At 42.1% G+C, this 25753-nt stretch overlaps 2 protein-coding genes across 7 annotated transcripts in view; both read left to right on the top strand.

The window, feature by feature from the left end:
* Positions 1-8588, top strand: part of TRIP4 (thyroid hormone receptor interactor 4) — a 65563-nt gene extending 56975 nt beyond the window's left edge. For all 4 annotated transcript variants that reach the window (XM_034994848.1, XM_034994852.1, XM_034994849.1 and 1 more), the window contains one exon: positions 8261-8588. In XM_034994848.1, coding sequence (XP_034850739.1) covers positions 8261-8328 — 68 coding nt within the window. In that variant the 3' untranslated portion in view covers positions 8329-8588. The remainder of the gene's footprint in view (positions 1-8260) is intronic.
* A 5185-nt stretch (positions 8589-13773) lies between these two features.
* The window catches only part of ZNF609 (zinc finger protein 609), a 215308-nt gene continuing 203328 nt past the window's right edge, over positions 13774-25753 (top strand). For all 3 annotated transcript variants that reach the window (XM_034994658.1, XM_034994659.1, XM_034994660.1), the window contains exon 1: positions 13774-13872. The gene's annotated coding sequence lies outside the window, so the exon portion shown is untranslated. The remainder of the gene's footprint in view (positions 13873-25753) is intronic.

Genomic DNA, 25753 nt, shown 5'->3' on the forward strand with positions numbered 1-25753 from the left:
GTCTGCCTTCGGCTCAGGTCATGATCCCAGGGTCCTGGGATCGAGCCCCGCATTGGGCTCCCTGCTTGGCGGGAAGCCTGCTTCTCCCTCTCCCACTCCCCCTGCTTGTGTTCCTGCTCTCACTATCTCTCTCTCTCTGTCAAATAAATAAACAAAATCTTAAAAAAAAAAAAAATTAAAAAAAAAAAATAAAACTTTAAAATCTTCTCTTCTTACCCTGTTCTATGGCATCTCAAGCTTTGGAGGATTAATATAATTATATTTATTGATAACTTTGATGTTAACTATAGCATAGCCTTTCCAAAGTGTACGTTGATCCACAATTATTGGCATGCTAGTGAATCACTCTAAACTTCCATTTAAGGGGCGCCTGGGTGGCTCAGTTGGTTAAGCGACTGCCTTCAGCTCAGGTCATGATCCTGGAGTCCCTAGATCGAGTCCCGCATCAGGCTCCCTGCTCGGCAGGGAGTCTGCTTCTCCCTCTGACCCTCCCCCTTCTCATGTGCTCTCTCTTCCATTCTCTCTCTCTCAAATAAATAAATAAAATCTTTAAAAAAAAATAAAATAAACTTCCATTTAAGACCCCATAAGATTTATTTATTCATTGAGAGAGAGAGATAGCATGCACGAGCAGGGGGAGGGGCACAGGAAGAGAGAAAGAAAGAATCCCAAGCAGACTCCCCTCTGAGCCCCGGGCCCCGGGACACGGGGCTCCATCTCATGACCCTGAGCTCATGACCTGATTTGAAACCAAGAGTCGGATGCTTAACCACCTGAGCCACCCAGGTGCCCGCAGACCCCATTACATTTAAAATCCTTATTTGTCAGCCAATAGAGTATGCTTTGCTCCACTGCACTACTCATTAAAGGAAGTGGTAAGCCAACACCAATGGCAATAATGACATTTATTCATTGTTCCTCAGTATTCAATCCAAGAATAAGACTTAAGTTTGTGTCTGTTTTTTAGTGTTTTGGAGGCTCCACTTCCCACTTTTCCTGTGGGTACTGGTTCCTAGAGCTCTGCCCTAGCCCTCTTGCTTTTCATTCTCTTTTTGAAACCTTTTGATTTATTTTTCTATAACTTTTGCTTTATGTATTTGTGATTATAGACCCTCTGCATATTCACTTCTTAATCACTTTTTGTTGACTTTATTTTTTTCAACTTCCAGCTCTTCTTCAACTCCCACCTTCTCTTCTTCTTTGTAGTCCTACCATAGCCTCTTCTGTTTCAAAGAAATCTCGGGAAACACATAGTGGTGTCCTCTCTGCCTAGCTTATTTTTTTTTTTTTGAAGATTTTATTTATTTATTTGAGAGAGAGAGAATGAGAGAGAGCACGAGAGGGAAGAGGGCAGAGGGAGAAGCAGACCCCCCGCTGAGCAGGGAGCCCGATGTGGGACTCGATCCCGGGACTCCAGGATCATGACCTGAGCCGAAGGCAGTCGCTTAACCAACTGAGCCACCCAGGCGCCCCTGCCTAGCTTATTTTTAAAAACAACCTCAACAACCCTCCCATTCGCTCATGTCAGGTACTGTTTTGTGCCTCTGTGGCACTGCTTTCCCGTTGTGTGAACTGGATGATTTGGGGGCAAGCGTTGTCTTCAGCTTTGCACAACTCTACCTCACCCTGTACCTTAGGGACCAACTAGCCATTTGATAAACCTGTTCTATAAAGAAGTACTTTTCTTTCTTTCTTTTTTTTTTTTTTAAAGATTTTATTTTTTTATTTGACAGAGAGAGACACAGTGAGAGAGGGAACACAAGCAGGAGGAATGGGAGAGGGAGAAGCAGGCTTCCCACCGAGCAGGGAGCCCGATGCGGGGCTTGATCCCAGGACACTGGGATTACAACCTGAGCCGAAGGCAGACGCTTAACTGACTGAGCCACCCAGGCGCCCCTCTTTTTTTTTTTTTTTTTTTTTTAAGACTTTATTTGAGAGAGAGAGCACGCACGAGTGGGGGGAGGAGCAGAGGGACAAGTAGGCTCTCTGTTCACCGACGACCCTGGGCTAGATCCCAGGACCCTAAGACCATGACCTGAGCTGAACTTAGATGCTTAACCAATTGAGCCACCCAGGCGCCCCTAGAGAAGTACTTTTCAAACTGTACTGTAAATAAAAGTCACCTAGAGAGCTGTTAAAACACCGGTTTCTGGGCCCTCTCCCAAGTGATACTGATTCTGTTGCTCAGCTAACTACACTTTGAATAATACTGTTTTTGATCACAAAATGCTTGGAGTGTGAATTTAGATAAATGTATATTCATCACAAAATTCAGGCAACCCTCATGATTTATGAGACATATGTTCCTGAGATTCCTGCATATCAGAAAATCTGAACATTTTGCCTTTGACTTACATATATTATTTACTTCAGACTGTATACCAGCTGGTAGCTAAGTGGCCCTGGAAATTTTTTTTCTTCCTCTCTACTATTTAGGATTTGTTTATTTATTTGTTATTTTTTAAAGATTTTCTCTTTAAGTAATGTCTACACCTTATGTGGGGCTGAAACTCATAATCCCGAGATCAAAAATTGCTTGGTCCACTGACTGAGTCAGCCAGGCGCCCCCTCCACTATTTAGGATTTTTATTATTGTTTTTTAAGATTTTATTTATTTATTTGTGAGGGAGGGAGGGAGAGAGCACAAGGAGGAGGAGGAGGTAGAGGGAGAAGCAGGCTCCCCGCTGAGCAAGGAGCCCTATGTGGCACTCGATCCCAGGACACCAAGATCATGACCTGAGCTGAAGGCACATGTTTAACCAATTGAGCCACCCAGGTGTCCCTAGGATTTTTTTTTTTTTAAGATTTTATTTATTTATTTTATGAGAGAGAGAGAGAGAGAGAGAGCAAGCTGGGGGTGGGGCAGAGGGAGATGGAGAGAATATCAAGCAGACTTCTCGCTGAACATGGAGACCAATGCAGGGCTCGATCTCATGACCTGGCCAAAGCCAAGAGTCGGACACTTAACCCACTGAGTCACCCAGGTGCCCCTCCACTATTTAGGATTTAAATCTCTCTTTTCTTATCTTTTTTGGTTGTGGCATTCTATCCCTCTCTGTTCCATTCTCACCTTACTCTAGGCACCCATAGCAGCACTGGTGGTAGGAGGCAAAGATTTTAGGTCTTCTCTCCCATATCTAGTGCTACTTGTTCTTGAGTCCCTATAACCTTTTCTTAGCTTCCTCCCCTATCTTGGTTCTTACCTGCTGCTTAAGCTCCTGTGAGAAAATGTTGTGTAAACCGAGTTTGGATATTTTTCTGAAATGTTTTACTCTAGTACTTTATCTACCCAGAGATCTACCTTCAGTACATATATTGGCCTGTTTTTCTCAATTAGGTTTAATGAGGGGTGGGGTGTGGGGGGAGTGATGCTCTTAGGAGAGAACTTTAGTAAACTCCTGTCTTTTCCCCGTTGTTTCTGTTCTTAAAAGGTTTAAAAAGCCAAAATGGGCTGTATGCTTCTTTCAGGGACAGCAGGACTAGAGAGAAATTGTGAGACTGTAGCTTCTTCCATGGTAGGCCAGACAAGGTGAAACACTGGTCAGAAATAATAGCGAAATTTATGGGGCGCCTGGGTGGCTCAGTCGTTGAGCGTCTGCCTTCGGCTTGGGTCATGATCCCAGGGTCCTGGGATCGAGCTCCGCATCGGACTCCCCACTCCGCGGGAAGCCTGCTTCTCCCTCTCCCACTCCCCCTGCTTGTGCTCCCTCTCTCGCTATGTCTCTCTCTGTCAAATAAATAAATAAAATCTTTAAAAAAAAAAAATAGCGAAATTTAAAGAATGGGTTGACCCTGTGTATCTCAGGAATTTTTTTTTTTTTTTTTTAAGTAGGCTCCATGCCCAACATGGGGCCTTTGTGAACTCATGACCCTGAGATCAAGAGTCACATGCTCTACAGACTGAGCCAGCCAGGCTCCCCAGAAAAAAAAATTTCTGTTTTACCTGAGGATTTAGTTTGGTGTGAAGTTTCTATTCCCTATAGCGCTTTATTCCTTCATCCTTCATTCCTCTTTATCATCTCTCAAAATCTTACACTTGGGTATTATATGCAGCTGATGAATCACTAATTTCTACCCCTGAAACTAGTAATACAATGTATGTTAACTAAATTGAATTTAAGTAAAAAATTGAAAATAAAAAGTAAAAATCTTACAGTCTGCCAGAACTTTCTTCCCATAGGCCAAAGGAGCTACCTTCAGTAGCTTACAGCTGGAAAAAGTCTTTACTCCCACTGCCACAGGGGAAAATACATACTCGGCTCTTAATTTGAAATGCTTCACATTTTCTTCTAGGTACATCATTATACTAAGTGGTTAAGGTCCATAGTATTAATAATATACTCTCCTTCAATTACAGCCCTATGACTTAAATGTTTTTATTCTTGTTTTTCTTTTGTGGGATGGCTTAGGAATCTTCTATAGATTAGTTCTATGAGATATATTCCAAGTTCCACTCTGACTTGCAAATAAGCTTTTAGAAATTTACCTGTTGTACCATGTGTATATATATATGTATATATCTATATGCTTTAAATTAAGGTTTTAAACATATATTTTTTAAATTTTTTGAGTATAGTTGATACACCGTTACATTAGTTTCAGGTGTGTCAACATGGTGATTCAACATCCCTATACGTTATGCTGTGCCCACCATAAGCGTAGCTACCACCTGTCACCATACAATACGATTGCAATATCATTAACTGTATTTTTCTATGCTGTACCTTTTATTCCCATTCCTTATTCAATCCATACCTGGAAGTAAAGGCATATATTTTGGTTTATGCTTTTGGACATAAACTTGAGCTTGCTTGACCTAGGGATAATTATATTTCTTGAAATTGAAATAATTCAAAAAAGAACAATATGCAATATGATCACTTGGCTGTGTGCTCAAATTAGGAAATGCAAAAAAGTATAGTAGAATATCTAGGTTAAATGCTCAAAGAGATAAAGGAAATCTTTTTACTTTAAATTAACTACATGCTCTTTAAACTCATGCAAATACTGCCTTATATGTTACACACAGCATGTGAAAATCCCTATGAGAGTTATATCGATTGATGACAAATACTTTTTCCCCTTTTAACATCTTGTCCGTCTGCTGCACATGCATTTGATTTTCTTTTAGGTACCATGATTGAGGATGTGTTAACACTGAAATGCTGTAGCTACTAAATGTAAAAATATTGGGGAAATACCAAAACTAAACATCACCAGTCTGTGTTTAAGAGAGTATACTGTATGTTACTGTAGTTAACTGTCCAGATCCCAAGTCTTGAAAGACAAGGCTGAACTAGAACTCAGAGTTCAGAGTTTCTGCAGTCTGAGGGCAACTGTGATGACTGCTTCTTCATGCAGGAAGCCCCAGTCCCTTGCCTTCATGGCCTGTAGCTGGCCCAAGAATTGCCACTATTGGCAGTCATTTTGGTAGATGTTAGGGATGCATGCAGAGAAGTCCTTACTTACAAGGAGTTCACAGACTGCTGGCACAGATTGCTGGTTTTCTTAGGCAGTCTAGGGGAATGAAAGAATTTCTGCATCCCTGGGAATGCTCTGGAAGTCCCTTCTTCCTCTATCTATATCTCTTTCCTCCTTTTAGTTTTCCATTTTATGACATCACCTCCGAAACCAGGGATTAGTTTGCCTACCCATTGAGTGCTTTGCTCCTATGGGTTGATCTTTCCTGAGCTGGTCTCACTTGAGGACTTTCACAATCAGACTGGAGTTTTCTGAAGATTATACTTGGAATGTTCTTATACAGTGAAGCTTTGAGAGTGTCAAGAAGATAATGTCTCTCTCTTTTTTTTTTAAGATTTTATTTATTTATCTGACAGACAGAGACACAGCAAGAGAGGGAACACAAGCGGGGTGAATGGGAGAGGGAGAAGCAGGCTTCCTGTGGAGCAAGGAGCCCGATGCAGGGCTCGATCCCAGGACCCCGGGATCATGACCTGAGCCGAAGGCAGATGCCTAACGACTGAGCCACCCAGGCGCCCCCATGTAGTTAAAAGACTTGTCTAGAGTTGTAAACTGAGACCATAAGTAAGAAACACAACTCCCAAGCCTCACCATCAATATGACTACCCTTACTTTTTCAGAGAACTTTGAGTTTATGAGGCACTTTAACATACAATATTTCAGTTAGTTATTGGATTAAATGACTTAGTGTATATAAAAAAAACTTAACACAGTACTTGGTATTGAGAAAGCACTTAATGTTGGCTGTAATTCTCTCAACTTCGTTAGTAGGAATTTTTTCCTCCTTTCATTTTTCAGCTGAGTAAATAGGTTTATAGAAGTTGTGTTTTGCTCACATCTTTCTGTCTCTAATTTTCCTGTTCTTTTCACTTTACCAGATTGCCTCAGAAACAAATTATTCCAATCATGTTTCATTTTTAGGGCACAATATCAGAGCTGGAAGGAGCCTTCTGTACTACATAGTCCAGTTTCCTCTTAGAATTGAAAAAGCTGAGGATGAGAGTGACTAGGTGACTTCCTCACATACAGCTAGGTAGTCTCAGAACTACAGCTAGGACCTCAGTCTTCTAACTTACACAATACAGAGAACTAGAAGTCTAGAGTCCTAGGTAGAATTCTGAATTCCACCCTAGCTTGCCCTAAAAAGTTGAATGAGATGTAGTACTTCTTTATACCTCTGGGTACCACCACCTTTACAATGGATACTCTTATGTTTATCTGATATCTGCTAATTTTGGTTACTTAGTCTTTATAATTCAAAGGTTTTGAAATTTGTAATGTCTATTTTCTTTAATTGATTTGATGAAAACATTTATTGGGCACCTACCATTTGGCGCCCACTATGGTAGTGTTAGAGATACAAAGGCAAATGTGCCTTGTAATAGGGCTTTTTGCCAGATTGCTGGCACGTGTTCGGATTTCCAGCTGGGCAGCCTGGAGGATGAAAGACACCTAAATCCCTGGGAATACTCTGTGCTCTAAAGCCCAAATTAAAATCAACAGCATTGTGACTATTGTCGACAGCATTCTGGGCATTGCTTAGTGATGGTTTCTGAGGAAGGATGGTTTCTGAGAAGTAATGTTATTCCAGAGACAGGTATACCTCTAGAGAGATGAAGGGGGAAAAGAAAACAAAATTTAAGAAAACAGGGAAACTTGTGAGGTTGATGTTATTTTTCTCACAATCTTTTGCAGTAGTCAAGACACATATTCTTATTTTAGTCAGAGAAATGAGAATATTGAAGTCTAGAGAGACTAAATGACTTGCCCCAGGTTTTTCATGATAACATATATGGGGGCAGTTATGAGTGTGGGCTGTAGTACACCTGGCTGTCCTTGAAGGGGGGCTCCTTGTTTATTTGTTAGTCTTTATTTTTTTTGTGCTGAGACTGAACTGACCTGTTTCTGTTTCAGTTCAGTGTCAACATCACTGTTGACTTAACTGAGACTTTTTGTGGGGGAAAGCAATGTGCAAGACAGACAAGAACTTTGTTAGGATTGTTTTCATGAGATGGATAGTTCTTAAGGCTGCTACCACTGAACCAAACTCTGTCCTGGTAGATTTGAGGAGTCAGAGGTCAGGGACCACATCACTGAAGTACCTCTCATTAGGGTCACCTGGGACAGGAAGGTTGCTTGTTTTCTAACTTTAACACTTAAGAGGAGTCATACAGCCTATGACCTTTGCCCTTCTTAGCTGGTGATAGGGGCCCTTTGTCAGTAAAGCATTCATGTGGATTCTACTCCACTGCTGCAGGTCACTCCCCCTATTAAGTCTGAGGCAGAAAAGGGGTGAACCGAACTGCTTTTCTCACTGTGAGGGAGGTTCATGCATTATGCTCAGCCAGTTAACAGGTCAGAGGAATGAGTTTCCCACTGTGTGAAATGCCTTCCTTTATTATAATGTGAGTATTCTTTAAAAACTTGCCTTAGCATCAGACATCCTGAAAAACCATGGTGTTTCTTCTGTAGTAGCTACAAAATTAGAAATATTAACTATTTAGATTCTTTAAGCGAATACTCATTGTGTGTGTGTGTGTGCGCGTGCGCGCGTATGCACCCCCACATGCACGTGACCACGTTTGTGTGTCCTTAAACAGTGTTCCCACTGCTTCCTCATTCTTACAGAAGAAACTCTGAAGTTTGAAAGTGTCTGAGTCCTGAAGCAAGATAATTGAATGTGACAGGAACACAGTAACCAGAGGACCTGGGAGGCCATGAAAGATTTGCATTGCAAATATAAAAAATAAATAATGAGGCTTCTTTTTCTCCCTTACAGGGAAACTGGATTCCAAGATCCATCAAGGAGCAAAGAAGGGGTTAATGAAGCAGAATAAAGCTGTCTGACCCAGGAGAAAAGGAACTATACAGCATAGTGGAGTTTTGTGTACTAAAATTGCTATCCACTGGTCCTTTGGAATGGAAGCATTAGAAATCTAAAGGCTTGGCATCAGGCTTGAATCTCTCAGAATTTAAACTCTTACCTAAATCTGTATATATTTTTTTTTTCTAAATCTGTATATTTTTCTTGAAGAGTGGGATTCTTACTTTCTGTAGTAGGTCAAAATCTTTGAATACATTATTTATAAAATGCTATTTTAAAAATTCTAGGTCTTTGACATTTCTCTCAGAATGGTATCAGAAGAGAAAGGAACAAGTTGGAAATTACTTTCCTCTCTGAGGCTTGGATTTGAGGTTATGAAAATCTTAACACAGGTTAACAATTTTTTTGAGAGACCACTTGAATTTTAAAGTTTCTTTTCAAAGTAATAGCCTGGTTGGAGTATTAGGATGTTTGAGAAATCCTGTGTTTAATACAAACCTGTGATGGGACAGAAAGGGGTTTTAACAAGTTTTTTGCTCTCGTCCAACATCTCTTGAAGTGAACAGTCTTCAAAAGCTGAATAACCTTCTTCGGCAGATTTTTTTTTTTTAAGGGATAACCTGAAGGGGTGCTGCCACTTTGTTCTTTGGTTTGAGATGTTAGGACATAAGAGGATCAGACTGGGAGGAGATAGAGCCACCTGTTAAAGCAGCATGAAACTGCCCTATTTATTGTTGTGGGTATTGCAAAAGCACCACTTGGATGGGGCAATTAGAAACAAACTAAAAAATAAAGTCCCTTCAGTAAATGTATTCAAATACCCTCAAATGCTGAAACCCAACCCTTTAAACTATCCACAGCTCAGGAAGCTATGAGCTTTGAAAAATAGAAGGTTGATTTGAAATGAGATTTTCACTCCTCAGTCTGGCCCCACTTAGTGAAGCACTTTTTTTCTGAGGCTGTTCAGTAGAGCTGTCAGAATCTCAGTTGCTGGCATCCTCAGGAAATTCATGGTCTTAAATGTGTATGTTCTGCTTTTTATAAAGCACCACCACCACACTAGGGAAGTTGGATTCCCTCCAGCAGTTGTGTGCATGACTTAAAAAAGAGAGCGCACAGGAGAGAAAAAAAAGTGCCCTGTGTTATGAAAAAGATTAATTTCCCCTTTCTTTAATCCTTCATATTCAGCATGTATTTGCATTGAAATGCCTGCACTCATATGCATTGATGTTCACTCAACTGTGAACCCTGCTTGTTGCATAGCTCTAGGCACTGGTTTTGTGGGGCCTGATCACTCTGGATTCCCAGGGAAAACCCACCCAGTTCTTGTTCCGGTAATGCAGACAGGCAGTATTCTCATTCTTTTCCTGTTCAACTTCTGTAGAGAAAGTGGAAAGAACAGCCAATGGTACTTCTTTAGGGGGAAAAAAAAATTTCATTCTGGTCTCCTGAAGACCCTAGTACTATTAATGAAGACACGCTGGGTTAATATTTTACCGTGCAGTAGTACCATGAACTCTGCACGGGAATTGTCTGGTTTTCCGAATACCAAAATAAAACTGAAAGGCAGGAGGTAAAGGGCCTAGGGAACACCAACAAGTTTTCTGCCTTTTTACGGGAATGACAGCTCAAGCACAGAGGAGTCTGGATTGATTTTTTTTCACCTGGATAGATTGTGTGTGCATGCCTAAAGAAAAACATCAGGACCTGCAAGATCAGGTTATGAGACCATTTTGTGTGCTGTGATAAAGTTTACAAGAACATTACAAGTTTACAAGAACCCACCTCAGCATCCAAAATATGCAGCTGGAGCCACATGAGTAAATGGCAGAGTAACTTGGAAACTTCTTTTCATGGTTAGACTGTGAAAGCCTGTCTTTAGTTCACATGGTGATGGTGTAAGGTCTGTCTTTTATTTGTAGGACACTGGGGAGGAAGTGTGGGAAAGACTTGGGGGTAGATGGTCCTCAGTTGCTCAGTGATGAATAGCATAATTTAAAGCCTAGTGGAAATTCCTAGCATCCTGAATACAAACTCGCCCAGGAATTGCCTCTCGGTGCTTTACAATACTTTGCACTGACCCTTTTAACTCTGGGACGGCTTGGCCTGAGGGAAATTTCACATTTCTGAGCTGGTTTTCTTTTGCAGCCTAAATATTATCGGCGCCCCCTTTTGGATGGTTGGGTCCAGTGACTCTCAATTTGTATAGTACCTGAAGGATTCAGTGTTTCTGTTTTTCTAGGCAGGTCCCTGTCTCAATTATGTAAGCTCAGAGTGGGATATATATGAAACTAGATACTTTCTTGTCAGGGTTTAGGAGACTCTGGCTTTGCAGTCAGATGTTTGGAATGGAGTAAGGTTTTTTTGTTTGTTTGGTTTGGTTTGGGTTTTTTTTTTGCTTGCTATAGCTAATCTAGGGAAAGGGAACTAGGTGTCCCCCCTTTTCTCTTTAGGCTGAAAGTTTACAGAAACCCATTTTTCCTAGGGTGTAGCTGTGAAAAATTTAGACTTTAAAGATTACTTTTACAAATAATTACAAAGTTATAAGTTTTTATTTAATCTCTTTCCATTTTAACTGCATCTCTACTAAAGCCCATTTATGTGGATTTCATTTAGTTTGGTAAATTTTTTTTAATGCTTTTGCTAGAACTCCTAGCCAAGATTGAGACAGTGTTGGGGTTGTTCTCTTGCCCAGCTAAAAAAGGCCAGTAAAAAAGCAAGCATCTATTAAACTAGAGAAATCAACTAACTTCAGTTTATTAGGCCTAGGGGGAGGAAAGAAAGGCTTGTGATGAAGGATTTTTTTTCCTTGAGATTCAAATAGCAAGTATACATCTGCTGTTCTGAGCTTCTCTGAATGTGTTTGGAGGGAGGTGATCCATATCACAGGCTCCAGCAGCAACAAGGGATCCAGCATGTGGAGGGCTTTTCTACTTCTCTCACGCAGAGAAGAAAGAACATAGCACAGTTCCATCCTTGAACACAAAGAAACTTGTGTAAATGTCCATTTATATGTGTGCACATAATGTGGATCAATACATGGGGTGAAACTTGGTAAACTGATCAGATTTCAGTTGTGACAATGGAGAGCTCAGAAAGAAAACCCAGTAAATGTTGTATTCTACCTTGGAGTCAAATAAATAGGGCTGGGGGTAGGGCGCTGGGGGAACTAAGAATCCATATAGAGTTGTGACACAGGAAGGGAGTAAGATGTTGGCACAAAGGGCAAAAAAATGATACAGAAGATTTGAGAAGAGTCTAGAGTTGTACTGTCTAATATGGTAGCCACTAACCACTTGTGGTTTTTTAAATTAAATGAAATTAAGAATTCAGTTCTTTAGTCACATTAACCAAATTTCAAAGGTTCAAACAGCCACATGTGGCTAGTGACTTCTGAACTGGAGGGCACAAATATAGAACATTTCCATCATTACAAAAAATTCTATTGGACAGTGCTTATTCAGAGCAGGGGTCCACACACTTTTTCTGTACAGGGCCAGATAGTAAATATTTTAGGCTTTCCAGGCCATACAAATTTCTGTTAACACCGATTCAACTCTGCTGTTAACAGTGCAAATGAATTCATAGATAATGCATACATGAATGAGTGTGGCTATGAGCCCATAAAACTTTATTTATGGACACTGAAATTTGAATTTCATATTCTCACACCACAAAGTATTATTTTGATTATTTTTCAGCCATTTAAAAATGTAATAACCACTCTTAGCTCATGGGACATACCAAAACAGGCAGTGAGCTTGTGAGCCATAACTTGCCAACCCCTGGTCTAGAGGAACAGGAAGTCAAAACTTAAGATTCTTTCAGTGTACAGGACATCACTTAAAAATTTTGGGTGGTTCTTTCAAGCTTGAGAACTTTGTTTGGCTAAAAATTGAGGTTCACTATAGTACTGTTTATTTTCTTCTTTTCCCTATTTTTGCAGTCCTGTCCTCCCCAATGGTAGGGTCATGCTCTTCAGTAGAAGATGACTGCTTGAGTGTTAACTCTTAATTAAGTCACATCTAAGTCTAAAATACCAAACCCTACTCTTTCTCTACGTGCTAAGTAGTGAATCCTCACTTGTAACATTGCCTAGTAGAGATTGGAAGTGTGCTGTCACCCAGAATCAGTTCTGCCCTACATGTACTGTACTAGAACAAGTTAAATATTGGTGGGCCAAAGGGAGATTATTCTTCCTAGGCCGGACAGGCTTAGTGTTCATCTTTAGCCCCCCCCACCCCACCCCCACCGTGTGTGTGTGTGTGTGTGTGTGTGTGGAGAGTAAAGGGGTTTTATTATCTGGCTGTATCCCCAAGTCACACACTATTTTGAGTGGCACTGTTGAAGGATGCCTCAGGATAAGGGAGGAAAGGAAAGACAAAAACTGAAGAGCTAAAATGATCAAGGACACAGGAAGGACATAAGTTAAGGGGCTAAGAAAGGGGAGCCTTGAGAATTAAGAAATTTCTCTTTGCTATGGAAGGAGGTGGAAGTTTTAGGGAAAAGGTCATGGAGAGTATATTTCACAAGTGAGAGGTGGGTGGGAGGGTTCACGTAAACACGGACTGAATGTCTACCGTGCAGTGCGCTGGACAATCACAGTTGACAGATATGGAAAGGTAAAAGTTACAGTCGTTAGAACAGAATGGTGGGTTGGAGAAGGACAGAATAGGGCTTTTAGATAATAAAAAGCAGCAAGATTTGGCGATACAGGATGGTGAGATGAAAAGGGTTATAGAAAGATGAGAAGTTGGTACTTTGGAGAGAAAAACAAGTGGTAATCCCAAGAAAAAGAAACTGGAGAACAAAGGATAAAAAAATTAGGGGGTTGATAATTTTCTGAACCAAAGGATAAAATGGATGAAACCATTCTGAGCTATTCTTGCTCTTCTGTTCTTTGTGGATGTTCACGTTCAGACCCCTTAACGGCCTTTTCCTCTCCCCACGGTGGAAGGACACCTACGGAACTGGTGTCCTGTATTTAAGGTATGATACTTCCCCAGAGACCTCTCTGCGGGGAAGTCTGGTCCAGCGAGAGTTCTTTCCACGAGGGGAGAGCGTTAGGTTCGAGCTCTCCAATCCAGGTTTCTTCGAGTTTATCTCTGTTTAACCGGCTCGCCGGGTTTTCCAGCATTCCCAGAGCTACGACTCTAATCCGGGCTCCGTGTGACCGCGCATTCCGAGACCCAGGATTTGGCTCTTTCATCCAGGTTCCGGGTTTCCCCGGCGCACTCCCGCTCCAGACTCCACAGCAGCCCGGAATCCAGATCCGAGGGCCCCGCAGTCCACTTTCCGGGTCTTCGGGGCGGCCCTGGTTGTCCCGGATCGCGGCGGCGGCGGCGGCGGTGGCGGCGGCTGAGGGACCCGCGGCCCCGGACACAGCGGCACCGGCCGGGCGGGGCGGAGCGGCGCGGGGAGGGGGCGGAGAGCCGGAGCTGAGGCGGGGTGGGGTGGGGGGGAGGGGCCGCGGGAACGGATGGCGGCCTGGGCCCCGTAGCAGCGGCGGCTCTACGGCCCGGGGCCCCGGGCGGGCGGAGGTGGCGGCTCCCGGGACCGGCCGCGCGGTGAGTCCGAAGCTTTGTGTGGAGCCGGGGCTGGGGGAGGAGAGAGGCCGTGGCGCTGAGGGGGGCCGAGGCTGAGGGGGCCGGGGAAAGCGGCGCCTGACGGAGGAAGTGGGGGTTGGGGGGCCGGGGCGGAGCGAGGGGAAGGTGTGTTTGGGGGGGAGGGGGGTCGTTGCGTGGGTGGGGGAGGGGGCGTCGAGGGGCGCGGGGTGAAGTTCAAAGCGTGGCCGGGCCGGTTCAGCCTCAGGGTAGGGGTTCCCAAGAGAGGATTAGGGTCTGGCCAGGTTGTGGGGACAGGCCAGAGAGTTTCAGTGGCGAGTCTGGGTATCTCGAGGGGGCCTAGGGCGGCGGGGCTAGTCAGGGAGTTAGCGGGGTTCAGGGCGAAGGGTTGGGAGCAGGACGTGTGCGCGGCCCTGGGGGCGGGGGGAGCAAGGTGGCCGGGAGTGTGCAGTAAGTAGGTTGTGGGTGTGTGCTCCTTCCAGTCTTCAGGTCACATTTCGTCCTGTCCTTTTCTTCAAGATGGAGGGATCCCTGGGCCTGGCCCTTAACTGCTCTCCTTGTACCCCCGGGAGGATTTGTGACCCTGTCCTGTTTGGAAAAACCCATGCTGCCCTCTTTTCCCTTTATGTGTAATTACGGTTGGATCATCACTGTGCTTTGCTCAGATTCTCCTTCCTCCCTCTGGGGTTGAGGAGGAGGAGACACATCTGACCAATTAATGTGTGTTTGTGAAACAGGCAGCAGCAGTCATTTCAGCTTCTAGGAATTAGGCTCACACAGGGTGGAGAGATCAGAGCCCTTCAGGGGGAATATTTCTGAACAAATCACAGATGATTAAATTCTCTAAGAAACAGCTTCCTACCTAAATGAGAGTGGGAAAGATGGGGGAGAAAGCCTGTCTGTTTGCAGCCATGTGTCCAGAGCCCCAGGGGTAGAGGAGAGTCCCCAATCCCCCACAGGCCTCTCTTTTCTGTACTAGGCTTTGCTCTGCAGCCTTGAGTTAATTTCACCCCTGCTGCTTTGTCTTGGGGGAGGGAGTGCTGGTTTAGGCTGTTGTGAGGAGATGACTGTTCTGCTGCCACACACAATAGTCTGTGTCATTTTATCGGGAGTGCTACCCCAGGGCTGAGAACTGCTGCTGCAGAGATAAACCGGTCCCTCTCACCCGCCTATTGTGTACACAGTGAAGGTCATAGGTTCAAGTCTTGTCTGAGAGCTTTGGATATGCTCCATCTCCCAGGCTCCTCAGTGCCATTTTCTTCCTTTTCCAGACTGGGGCTTGCCATTGGAGGAGGCCAGACAGAAAGGCTCTTCTTTTTGAGTGAGGAACAATGCAGAGCTCATTGGCACACATTTTTTCAGAAGAATAGGGGATGCCAGCCATGTTGTGCCTGCTTCTTTGGCTAGCCTGTACTAAGTTGTGGAGGAATCGTGTCTGGGAGACTCAATCCGATGTTTGTGTCAGACCTTTAAGGAAGAAGACTCCAAGGGGAGGTTTCCACTCTTGTTTGAACCATCATATTTAATTCTTTTTATAGAGATGGGACACTCAAGAATGATTTTTTTGCTTGCTTAGGAATACCACTAAAAACCTTTGCAGGGTTAAGATAGGGAGTCAAGGACCAAGTACCTTTTTAATGGTGACTTCCTGGTCAGTATTAATTGCACAATGAAAAAGCCACAGAATTTGCCTATCTGGGCGAGGGCTATGGAAACAAAACAACTTTCCTTTTAATCTTTATTTTAATTTGATGAAAAGAGATGACTTGCCGTTGTGCAGAAAGGCCATCTCTGCCTTTGTATTAGGGAGAAATTTGTCGAAGTGATGAACATAAAAATCATTTGAGGTCTTGGGGGTTATTAATGAGAGAAGGATGAGAACAAGCTAGGAGAAACCCTATCCTTGTAAATGTCTCATAGAAGTGTCCAGATAGTATTTAGGTACTATTAGTTGGGTAAAAAATTATTTGGGATTAGAAGTGAGGTTTCCATTTAGAATATAAAAACTTTCCTTTAAGAAGAGATTAGAAATTAGACTCATTGTGAGAGGGCAGTTGCACACAATGCACTGTGTACACAATAGCCAACCACAGTCTATAGGGTATTGTTGAATAGGAACTTTAGCCTTTGGTTTTGGTAGAGGTCTTTTTCTGAGGGGCTGAGTCTGACTGTGTTGCCTCCCTCATCCCTTTATTTCAATGAATTTCTTAAAATGATGACTTGCCACTTAGGTGTTGGGCTTTGTTGGGAGGGAACATGTTGTTCTTGATGACAAAACTATCTTAAAGTCTTACTAGAAGTGTTGTCTGTCTTTAGACTATTTCCAACTTACCTGTCCAAGGTCTCTGAATGAAGCCTCAGCTAAACTGAGTCCAAAGCATTTTGCTCTTGGGTTGTAGGCATTCATTCTGAATCCTGTCAGGTGACAGTGAAGGCAAAAGCCTCCTATTAAGTTTGCCCAGATTAGATTTAGTGGTTTCAGAGTTGGGCCCTTGCCAAAGAGTCTTCTGAGTCTTCTGATTGTGACCATCTTTCAGAGAGCACTTTGGTTTTCTTGGTAGATGTTTCCTTGTGAGAGGTCTAGATAGCTGGGCAGATTAGTGCTTATTTTGTGTGAGGATATAGGAGCGTAATTTTGGCTCCTGGTAGTAATTATGTTGCAATTAGCATATAGCAACTAAACAACTGGAACAGGAAAATTTGTTAAGGGGTTTAGCGATTGCTCTGATGAGTAGAAGTGCCACTCCTTATTTATTTGACTTGAACACTACTGCCTGGGCTCGACCATGGAGACTTAAGAAGTACAGGGATGATGTGTGATCTCAGAAGTTCTTCCCCTATCATTCCTGCCAGGTACCATAGCACTTTCCAACTGCCACTTTCTTCTGCTACAAAGGTAGCTGAGCAATTGTTATTTCCCTTGTGGAAAACCAGTCATGGATGGGAATACTGCCAGACAGATGGGGCCACTCTGAGATAAGGCAGCCTTATGTTGTGTGGCAAGTTCTTTTTAGCAGCTGAATTTTCACTTCTACTTGATTTTTAAAAATCCGTTTCCTTTAAAAAACAACAGCAACAAGAACAAAACCCCACAAAATACAAAGTCACATAGCGTGCTAAATACGCCTTCAAGATATCTCTCATAAAAGTTGGCTGTGACCAACAAAATGAAGATCGGTGAGGCTGATTGGCAGGTTCTGGGCCCACTAAGTGTCAGTGAAGGACTCTTTACACTAGGGAACAGGTAATTCACCAGAGCACCTGCCTAGCTGGGCATGTGGAATTGGCAGCAGCTGTGCAGCTGAAGAGGGATTATTGAGCAGGTGGTTAAAGAATCACATGCCACAGTGACAAGAAAATTCTGGGTCTTCCGTGGTTGAGGTTCAGTTCATATGTGTGAAATTGCTGTTTGTTTCACATTTCTTAATGCCAGATACAGATTTGTTAGTGAGATGATAATGGAATAGAGAAAAGAGATTCTTCTTTCTCTGTGTTTCTTTTAGAATACTGAGTAACATGCCTTAGACATGGTCCTAGCTGGCCCTGTTGTATTTCTGTGATTTCTGGCTTTATGCCCTATGAATGGGAAGGAAATAGTGGTAATTCAGTTTTCTAGTGCTTGTTTATTAGAGGGAAATGGGAAGAAAATTCTTTGCTTTCAGTGTGGTGAAAAAGATTTTGCCCACCGGGAGAATAGCCAGCAGATTTTATGCAAAGGATATAATTGACTTTTTGTGTAGGTCTACCTGACATGCCTCCCTCAAGAAATTTGCATGTGTTTTTATTTTATGAATGTAAATTTCCATATGAAGTTTGCATCTCTTCAGATGTCCTGTTTCATTTTTAGTTTCTCCTAGCACCTTTATAACTCTTTTCTCTGGCACTGAGATTAACATCACTTGTTAGAATCAAATCACCTCAAGCCAAATCATGTTAAGGAAATACCTCAACTATATGTTTATCTTAAAAACAAGTATAGCATTTCCTATAACTTGGAGGAGGACTTTCTATTTTTAGGTTTTTTGCAAATTCCCAGGTTTTTCTTGTAGGTTACCATCATCATCTTCTGTTAATATATTATTTTTCTTTCACATGTTCGTGCCACTATAGTAGGCAGTGCTATAGAGCCAAAAATGTATGAGCAAATAACTTGGGTGTTTATTTTCTGATTTTTTTTTTTTTAGGGCCCTCCAGTCATTTTCTGTGTTAGGTCAACACAACAGGCTATGTGATCCTGTTGAGGCCCATTCTCTCATTGAATTCACTGGGTATTAATTAACAGTTGATTGAAGGGAAATAAATGATATTAACTGTTTAGAGTTCAGAAATCCCTTTTCCAAGTGGAGTGAAGACTCTAACCTGTTTGTCAGAGCAATAGAGAGAGGTTTAGATACATAGATCGATTGATTTAGGGGAAAGGGAGGCAGCGGTATAAGGCCAGGGCCAGTAGACCACTGCAAAGTCAGGGACATTTGCAATAATCTGCTTAAACCTAGTTCATAAGCTAGCTTTAAGTGGGAGCCTTGCAGTTATTTGTATAGTATTAACTAATAGGAAAGAATATAAAGTTCTTTATTTACCCATATGAAGCCATCACAGTTGTTCCTTGGTTTGTTTTAAACTGTTCACAAACCACTATATACTTTCCTAGCATTTTCAGTAGTTTGCTTCCTCATGCTTTTTCCCCTCCCCCATCTCTCATCCTAGTTCCCTGCTCTGAAGACTTCTCCAGCAGCTTGGAAACACTCTAATTACTGTAGCTATTATAGTCACAACCCAGATCTTCCACCTCCTTCCCACTCACCCCTTTCTATCTTCCTTCCCCCTCCCCTTGCTCTAGCAGCAGGAGTTGAACTGCAGTCTCATCAGCACAGTCAGATCTATGAATGAGCTTTATATCTTGTCAAGGCAGAACTCCAGATCCAACAGGGCTGATTTTTCATGGTCCTCTTGCTGTTTGTTCTTGGATCAGAGTCCCAGAAATAAGAGATGGCAAATACCTATTAGGTCATATCTAGTCCCTCACTCAGGAGCAAACCTCCGATCTTTCTCTTGTCTCTGTGAGATTTTCCTTCTTTCTTTTGCAGGTGAGAGCTGTCTGATGCCAGGCAAGCTCTGAAACTGCCTTCTTTTTATTGTGCTCTCTGGTCATTAGTTTATGGCCAACTTTGCTCTCTTGGATTTTTATTCTTACACCATTTTCATGATTACTTGCTCCCAGCAATATCTCTACCCTCTTCAAGTTCAGTCCATTTTGATTGTTGGCACCGCATTTGTGGGTTCCTTTAGTACTGTTCCAGAAGTACTGGTATCAAAAATGATACCAGAAGTTATCATTTTTCAAACCTTTGCCACTAGGGTCATTGTGGCCTCATCTTAGGGAGGTACGTTTCACGAACACACAGGACACATCCTGGCATGTAATAATTAACAAAATGGTTCAGAAAATATGTGCGAGGTTGTGCCCTTAAGAAGCCCCTGGATTGGATGAACAAATGTTGCTGCTTTCTGTTTAATTTGGGGTACTTCCTGTTCTAACCCTTTGTTCTCCTTATGTGGATGAATTTTATTTTTGTGTGGCTTAGTTATAGTTACTGTTAAGTTATTGTCTGATTTAAGAGTGTTATTTTTTTTCCTGCTAATACAGCTTTTCAAAGAATAGGGTGTCATAAAACCCTGGTTCTCATCACTGTGGTGCTTCTAACTAGCTGTGTGACCTTGTGCTAGTCACTCCGCTGTTTTCACTTTCCTTATTTGTAAAATGAGTACATTAAACAAGATCATCTTCTAAGGTTCCATTTAGCTGTAGAATTTTATGATACTAAGACTGTGATGGAAGAACAGGCAAATTAGTTGACATAGTGAGCAGTTTTTTATTTTTTATTTTATTTTATTTTTTTTAAAGATTTTATTTATTTGAGAGAGAGAGAGAGAGCATGAGGGGGTCCGAGGGAAAAGCAGACTCCCTGCCGAGCAGGGAGCCCGACGCGGGACTCGATGCTAGGACTCCCACCCGGATCATGACCTGAGCCAAAGGCAGTCGCCCAACCAACTGAGCCACCCAGGCACCCGTGAGCAGTTTTTTATTACTGTGTCAAAAATATAGTCAGTATACAGGAAGGCTAATGAGTACAGCGTTAGTTCTCTGGGGTTTGACCCTCACTCCTCTTTGATATGTTTGTAAAGCTTATGCTGTGCATTTTTTGCTAGGCTGTCTTCTTTCAGAGGCTCTTAAACCCTTATTTTGCAGGTTTAACAGCTTGTCAAATATATTTTTTTCTAGTCTCCTCAAGCCATAGGAGTGGGAATCAGAAAGCTGTAGAAAAAGAACCTCAGATTGTGAGAAGGAAATTGTACCTCAAAAGATTTGCCAGAAGCAATTTTGTGTGTTAAGTCAGCAATCTAAGATTTTTAAATCTCTTATATCTGAAATCTTTGAGTCAAATGGGACTGATTGTGGAGGTGGGTTGGGTACTTTTCCATTTTTGACCAGTCAATAGGAAAACTTGCTTTGAGGGGCACCTGGGTGGCTCAGTCGGTTAAGTGTCTGCCTTCAGCTCAGGTCATCATCCTGGGGTCCTGGGATCCAGCCCTGCATTGGGCTCTCTGCTCAGCGGGGAGCCTGCCTCTCCTTCTCCCTCTGCCTATGCTCTCTTTCTCTGTCAAATAAATAAAATCTTTAAAAAAAAAAAAAGAAAACTTGCTTTGAATTAACTTCTTGGGATTAAATATGATTGCCCACTGTGTTTTGTTTGGAAAATAAAATTATGTGATTTTTTAATGCCAAAAAAATGCTAAATTGATGACATTTGGTGAAGTATGACTAACAAGGAGGATCCCTGAAATGCCCTGTAAAGGGACTCAGGGATAGAAAGGTGGTAGGTGATTGTAGGAACTTTGGAATTGACAATAATATTAAGAAGTCTTTGCTTTCGGGCGCCTGGGTGGCTCAGTTGGTTAAGCGACTGCCTTTGGCTCAGGTCATGATCCTGGAGTCCCGGGATCAAGTCCCGCATCGGGCTCCCTGCTCGGCAGGGAGTCTGCTTCTCCCTCTGACCCTCCTCCCTCTCATGCTCTCTGTCTCTCATTCTCTCTCTCTCAAATAAATAAAATCTTTAAAAAAAAAAAAAAAAAAAGAAGTCTTTGCTTTCAAGCAGTTTAAAGGAATAAAATTGCATAACCAAGGTAATTCCCCAATTTAGGATTTTTATCAGCATTTCCTAGTTAATTCTTGGATTGGGGACTCCCAAAAGCATCTATTTATTGAGTGTTTAGATGGTGGTCTTTTAGTCTTTTTTTTCTTTCTTTGTTAATGTAGCAAAAATCACATGTTTAATCTACCTTTGAACATTGGAAGAAGCATTCACTGTTTTTAAGTTTGCATTTTTTCTTTCTTTTTTTAAAAAGATTTATTTATTTGAGAGAGCGCACGCACAAACAGGGGGAGCGGCAGGCAGAGGGAGAGGGGAAGCAGGCTCCCCACTGAGCAGGGAGCCTGATGTGGGACTTGATCCCAGGACTCTGGGATCATGACCTGAGCCCAAGGCAGTCGCTTAATCGACTGAGCCACCCAGGCATCCCTAAATTTGCATTTAAAACATCCATCAGTCTGTAATAGAGAAATTTGGTGGATGGACCTGTTGTTTGTTTTGGACTCACAAAAAGTCCTGGGAGTGCTTTGCTTTGTTCTCAGCCATCTTCAGCATATTATTAATTTTTGGGTAATCTGAAGGTTATTTTGGGAAGTGCTTCCCTTGAACATGAGATTTTAGAAAGATTTAAATTAGAAATATAAGTAGTATTTATAGATGGGTTTTTGTTTTGTTTTGTTTTTAGGTGTCAAGTGATGCATAGGGTATTGAATTGGAAAGTGGCCAGAGTAGATGCCATGCAACCCTTGGAAATCAAACCATACCATGAATAAAATCCAGGTCCTGGCACTTAGGCCACATTGCATGCTTGGTACCACATTGCATACTTGTATCTGTAGTTTCTTAGGTTGTAGTTCAGTATTTGTTGGGGAATGCAGCAGTGTCTGCTCTATTCTATGTACAAAGTACAGCTAGTGGGCTTTTGGCATACTACCAGCAGTGTTCCTAGCAACACTTCTAGGTGAACACTTCAGGTTTTGTTAGGATGAACTTCGTTTATGTGAGCAGAAGTGGATGTTCAAGAATGTACCTTATAAATTTCAGTTACAAATTCTGAAGTTTGGGGGGCAACTGGGTGGCTCAGTCGTTAAGTGTCTACCTTCGGCTCAGGTCATGATCCCAGGGTCCTGGGATCGAGCCCTGCATCAGGCTCCCTGCTCCGCGGGGAGCCTGCTTCTCTCTCTCCCACTGCCCCTGCTTGTGTTCCCTCTCTCACTGTGTCTCTCTTTGTCAAATAAATAAATAAAAATCTTAAAAAAAAAAAAATTCTGAAGTTTGGTGTGAAACTCAGCATTTATCTCTGTTCTGGAAGTGATCCTTCTAGAGCAGTCTTAGGAAGAGAAATTGCAATTGTGCAGCTTTTGGGGTATGTGAATCTGAAAGGTATACAAGGAAGAGGGAAAATTTTTTCTATTTGGCATCTGCTTTCGAATGTACTTCCAGTCCATCATTTCTGAAACCTGCCTACCCTTTTCTCTCCTAAAAGCATTACACTTCTTCCAGTTGCCTTGGCACAAAACTTTGGACTCATATTTGGTTCTTTTTCTTCCTCGCTACCTCATCTAATCATTCACTAAAATTGGGATTATTCTAAATATCTTGCCATTGAGCTTTGCTTTTTCACCTGACCTAGTTCAGGCCTTCATCTGTATATTATTGCAGTAACCTCATGGTTAATGCCTCTTTCTGTATTCCATACTACAGACTGCTGTAATATTATTATAATTTTTTTAAATGTAAGCTCTATGCCCAATGTGGGGCTTGAACTCACAAACCCGGGATCAAGAGTCGCACGCTCCACCACTGAGCGAGCTAGGTGCCCCAATATTATTACAATTTTTATTTGCTTAACTGATCGTTATTGAGCACCTAAGTGTCAGACCAGACATGGTCCCTCTCTTTTCAGGACTTAAAAGTGTAGCTGGGGAGACCTCAACTGATAAACGTATGATCATGAACTAAAAGGCTCTGAAAGAATTTGGTTCTAGAAGAGTATATGACAAGGAACCCAGTGTAGTTGTTTCATTTTTTTCTTAACCCTTTTCTTCCCACCCAACTATCTCCAAAATTGATTTCATCTTCCTCTGTATCTCTTTCTTTGCTCTGTTATAGCACTTTCTCACAAGTTGTCTTTAATTAATTTTTTTCCTCCCTCATTCTGAACTGAGACACTTTTGTCTCCTCTGTTCCTCATGGCTTCTAGCCCAATGCTTTGAATATAACTATGCTTAATTAATGCTTGCTGAATTGAATTGGAATTTGATTTTTGAAAACAGAAACTTCTTGTAATTTTTTTTTCAGGCCTCCTTTTATGCTAAGGTAACTTTCAACACATTTTATCCCAAACTGAATAACCTAGGGACAAGGCCGACTATGAAAGCTCTCAGAAATCCTTCAGACTCAAGGACAAGCATTTGTTGCTTTTACTGCCTGCAGCAATACTATGGTTCAATATATCCTAGCTGATGGAAGACTTTGGGGAGGGGGAGGAATAGTACATGGCAGGTGGAGGCAATGTAGGTCAGACATGGGAACCAGACTGGTGCTATTAGAGGAATATAGGCACAGTTGGGCCCTCTGGGTATTGTTGACCTCTGAGAGATCTTTTTAGTTTTTCTTATTTATTTCTTTCATCCTATAAGTATTTATCAGATTCCTATTATATGTGAGGTCCTAGTCTAGCTGCTTAAGATCTATCAGTGAACAAAATAAACCAAATAAATGGGACGCCTGGGTGGTTCAGTCGGTTGGGCATCTGCCTTTGGCTCAGGTCATTATCCCGGGGTCCTGGGATCGAGTCCCACATAGGGCTCCCTGCTTAGCGGGGAGCCTGCTTCTCTCTCTCCTTCTGCCTGCTGTTCCCCCTGCTTGTGCGCTCGCTCTCTGACAAATAAATAAAATCTTTAAAAAAAACAAAACAATATAGACCAAAACAAAGAAACAGAAAAAAAGCCAATGACCTGGATCTTATCTTTAAACAGAAGGATATAGAAATAAGCATAATGAATAATTATGTATTATTATGAGACCGATAAATGAGGTGATAAAAATAGAGCATAGTAAGGGGGATTAGGAGTGTGAAGGAGGGATAGGTGAGAAAGGTGGGAGGGCTGTAGCTTTAAATAAGATGGTCAGGGACGCCTGGGTGGTGCGGTAGGTTAAGCATCCGACTCTTGATGGCTCAGGTCTGATCTCAGGGTTGTGAAATCGAGCCCCATGTTGGGTCCAGGGCTAAGCTTGGAGCCTGCTTAGGATTCTCTCTCCCCCCACCCTCCCCCAGTATGTCTGTCTGTCACTCTTTGTCAAATAAATAAATCTTTAAAAAAAATAAGAGTAGGCATATTCAAGAAGCGTGATGGTGGTGTGTTACTGGTTGTTAGGCCCTTCGCTGAGGTGGTTGAATGCTGTTCTGCCTAGCAGAGAGAAAGGCAGTTTCTGCAGTTGTTCCAGAGTCCAGCTGACATAGAGGGGGAAACAGCTACTCCTTATGTTCTTTTCTCCTGGCTGCTTCTCTGGCTGGCATTCCTGGAAGTTATTCATGGTGAAAATTGCAGTCAGTCATGTCTGGAAGACACCAGGGGTAGAACTGGAGACCCTGTAGCCAGTTCCCTGAGGGGTAGGATTTACCCTTCTGCTGACTGGGTCTTGGATGCCTAGAGTAAAGGGTGAGGTAGGCCTCTGAGTTATCTCCTGCCTCAAGGGGAAAAGTCCAATATCATGCATGACCTTTGTGATGAGGCCACAGCAACTTTGGGGTAGCTCCTTAAAAATAAGCTTTCAAGGAGTATGCACTCTGCTCCCAGCTTAAAAATTGAATTTTCAGGTTTATGGTATTTTGACTTCCTCTAAACACATAGCTGGCTGTGTTCTGGAAGTCTCAATACCTAATGCATTAGCCTGAGGATGAAGATGTCTCATGATGTCTGGATGCTCTCTTGTTTGACTTGTGTATTATAAATTTTCTTATAATTTCCTTGCTTGCCCTTTCCTAACCCTTCTATTTCTTCATTATTTTTCCTATTACCTCATTCCTTTTTTGCTTACATGAAGCTGATAGGAAACAGAAATCCCTTAGGCCAGACTGCTGCTTTGGTAATTGGCTGGAAGCCAAAATTCCTACCTAATATACAAGAAATGGAATGTCTTATTTCTGTCCTTGGGTTCTATAGAATGCAGCTTGTGGACATCAAGCTCTTAGCTGGTTATACTGTATGCTATTCGAGGTAGCTGAGGTGTGTGGTACCTGAACACTATTTTTAGTTATTTATACATCAACTTTTGCAGTCGCAGTGCATAAGGAGACCTATTTGCTATTCCATAAAAATGTGCTCTTTTTGATATATAATTTTATGATAAAGGTTCTTAGGGGCACCTGGCTGGCTCAGTCCGTGGAGCATGGGACTCTTGATCTCAGGTGGTGGGTTCAAGCCCCACCTTGGGTATGGAGATTGCTTAAGAACAGAATCTTAAAAAAAAAAAAAAAAAAAAAAAGTCTTCAATTCTAGAATAAAGGTTCTTAATGAACTCAGGTCCATGCTAAGAAAAATTTGTTTTATTTGGGCAGATGATTGTAATGTTAGGTGGGCTTCTAAGCAGATTTCACATGGCTTTTCTCTGAATTTGCTGTATATCAGACTTGAAGTCATAGGTTCTCACTACATGTGCTTAACTGGTACAATGATACATTACTGATACTGTGAACTTTTTATTTTTTTAAGATTTTATTTATTTTA

Source organism: Mirounga leonina, unplaced genomic scaffold (genome assembly GCF_011800145.1).
Source record: "Mirounga leonina isolate KUSES-001 unplaced genomic scaffold, KU_Mleo_1.0 Mir_91, whole genome shotgun sequence".
In the NCBI taxonomy this organism is placed as follows: Eukaryota; Metazoa; Chordata; class Mammalia; order Carnivora; family Phocidae; genus Mirounga; species Mirounga leonina.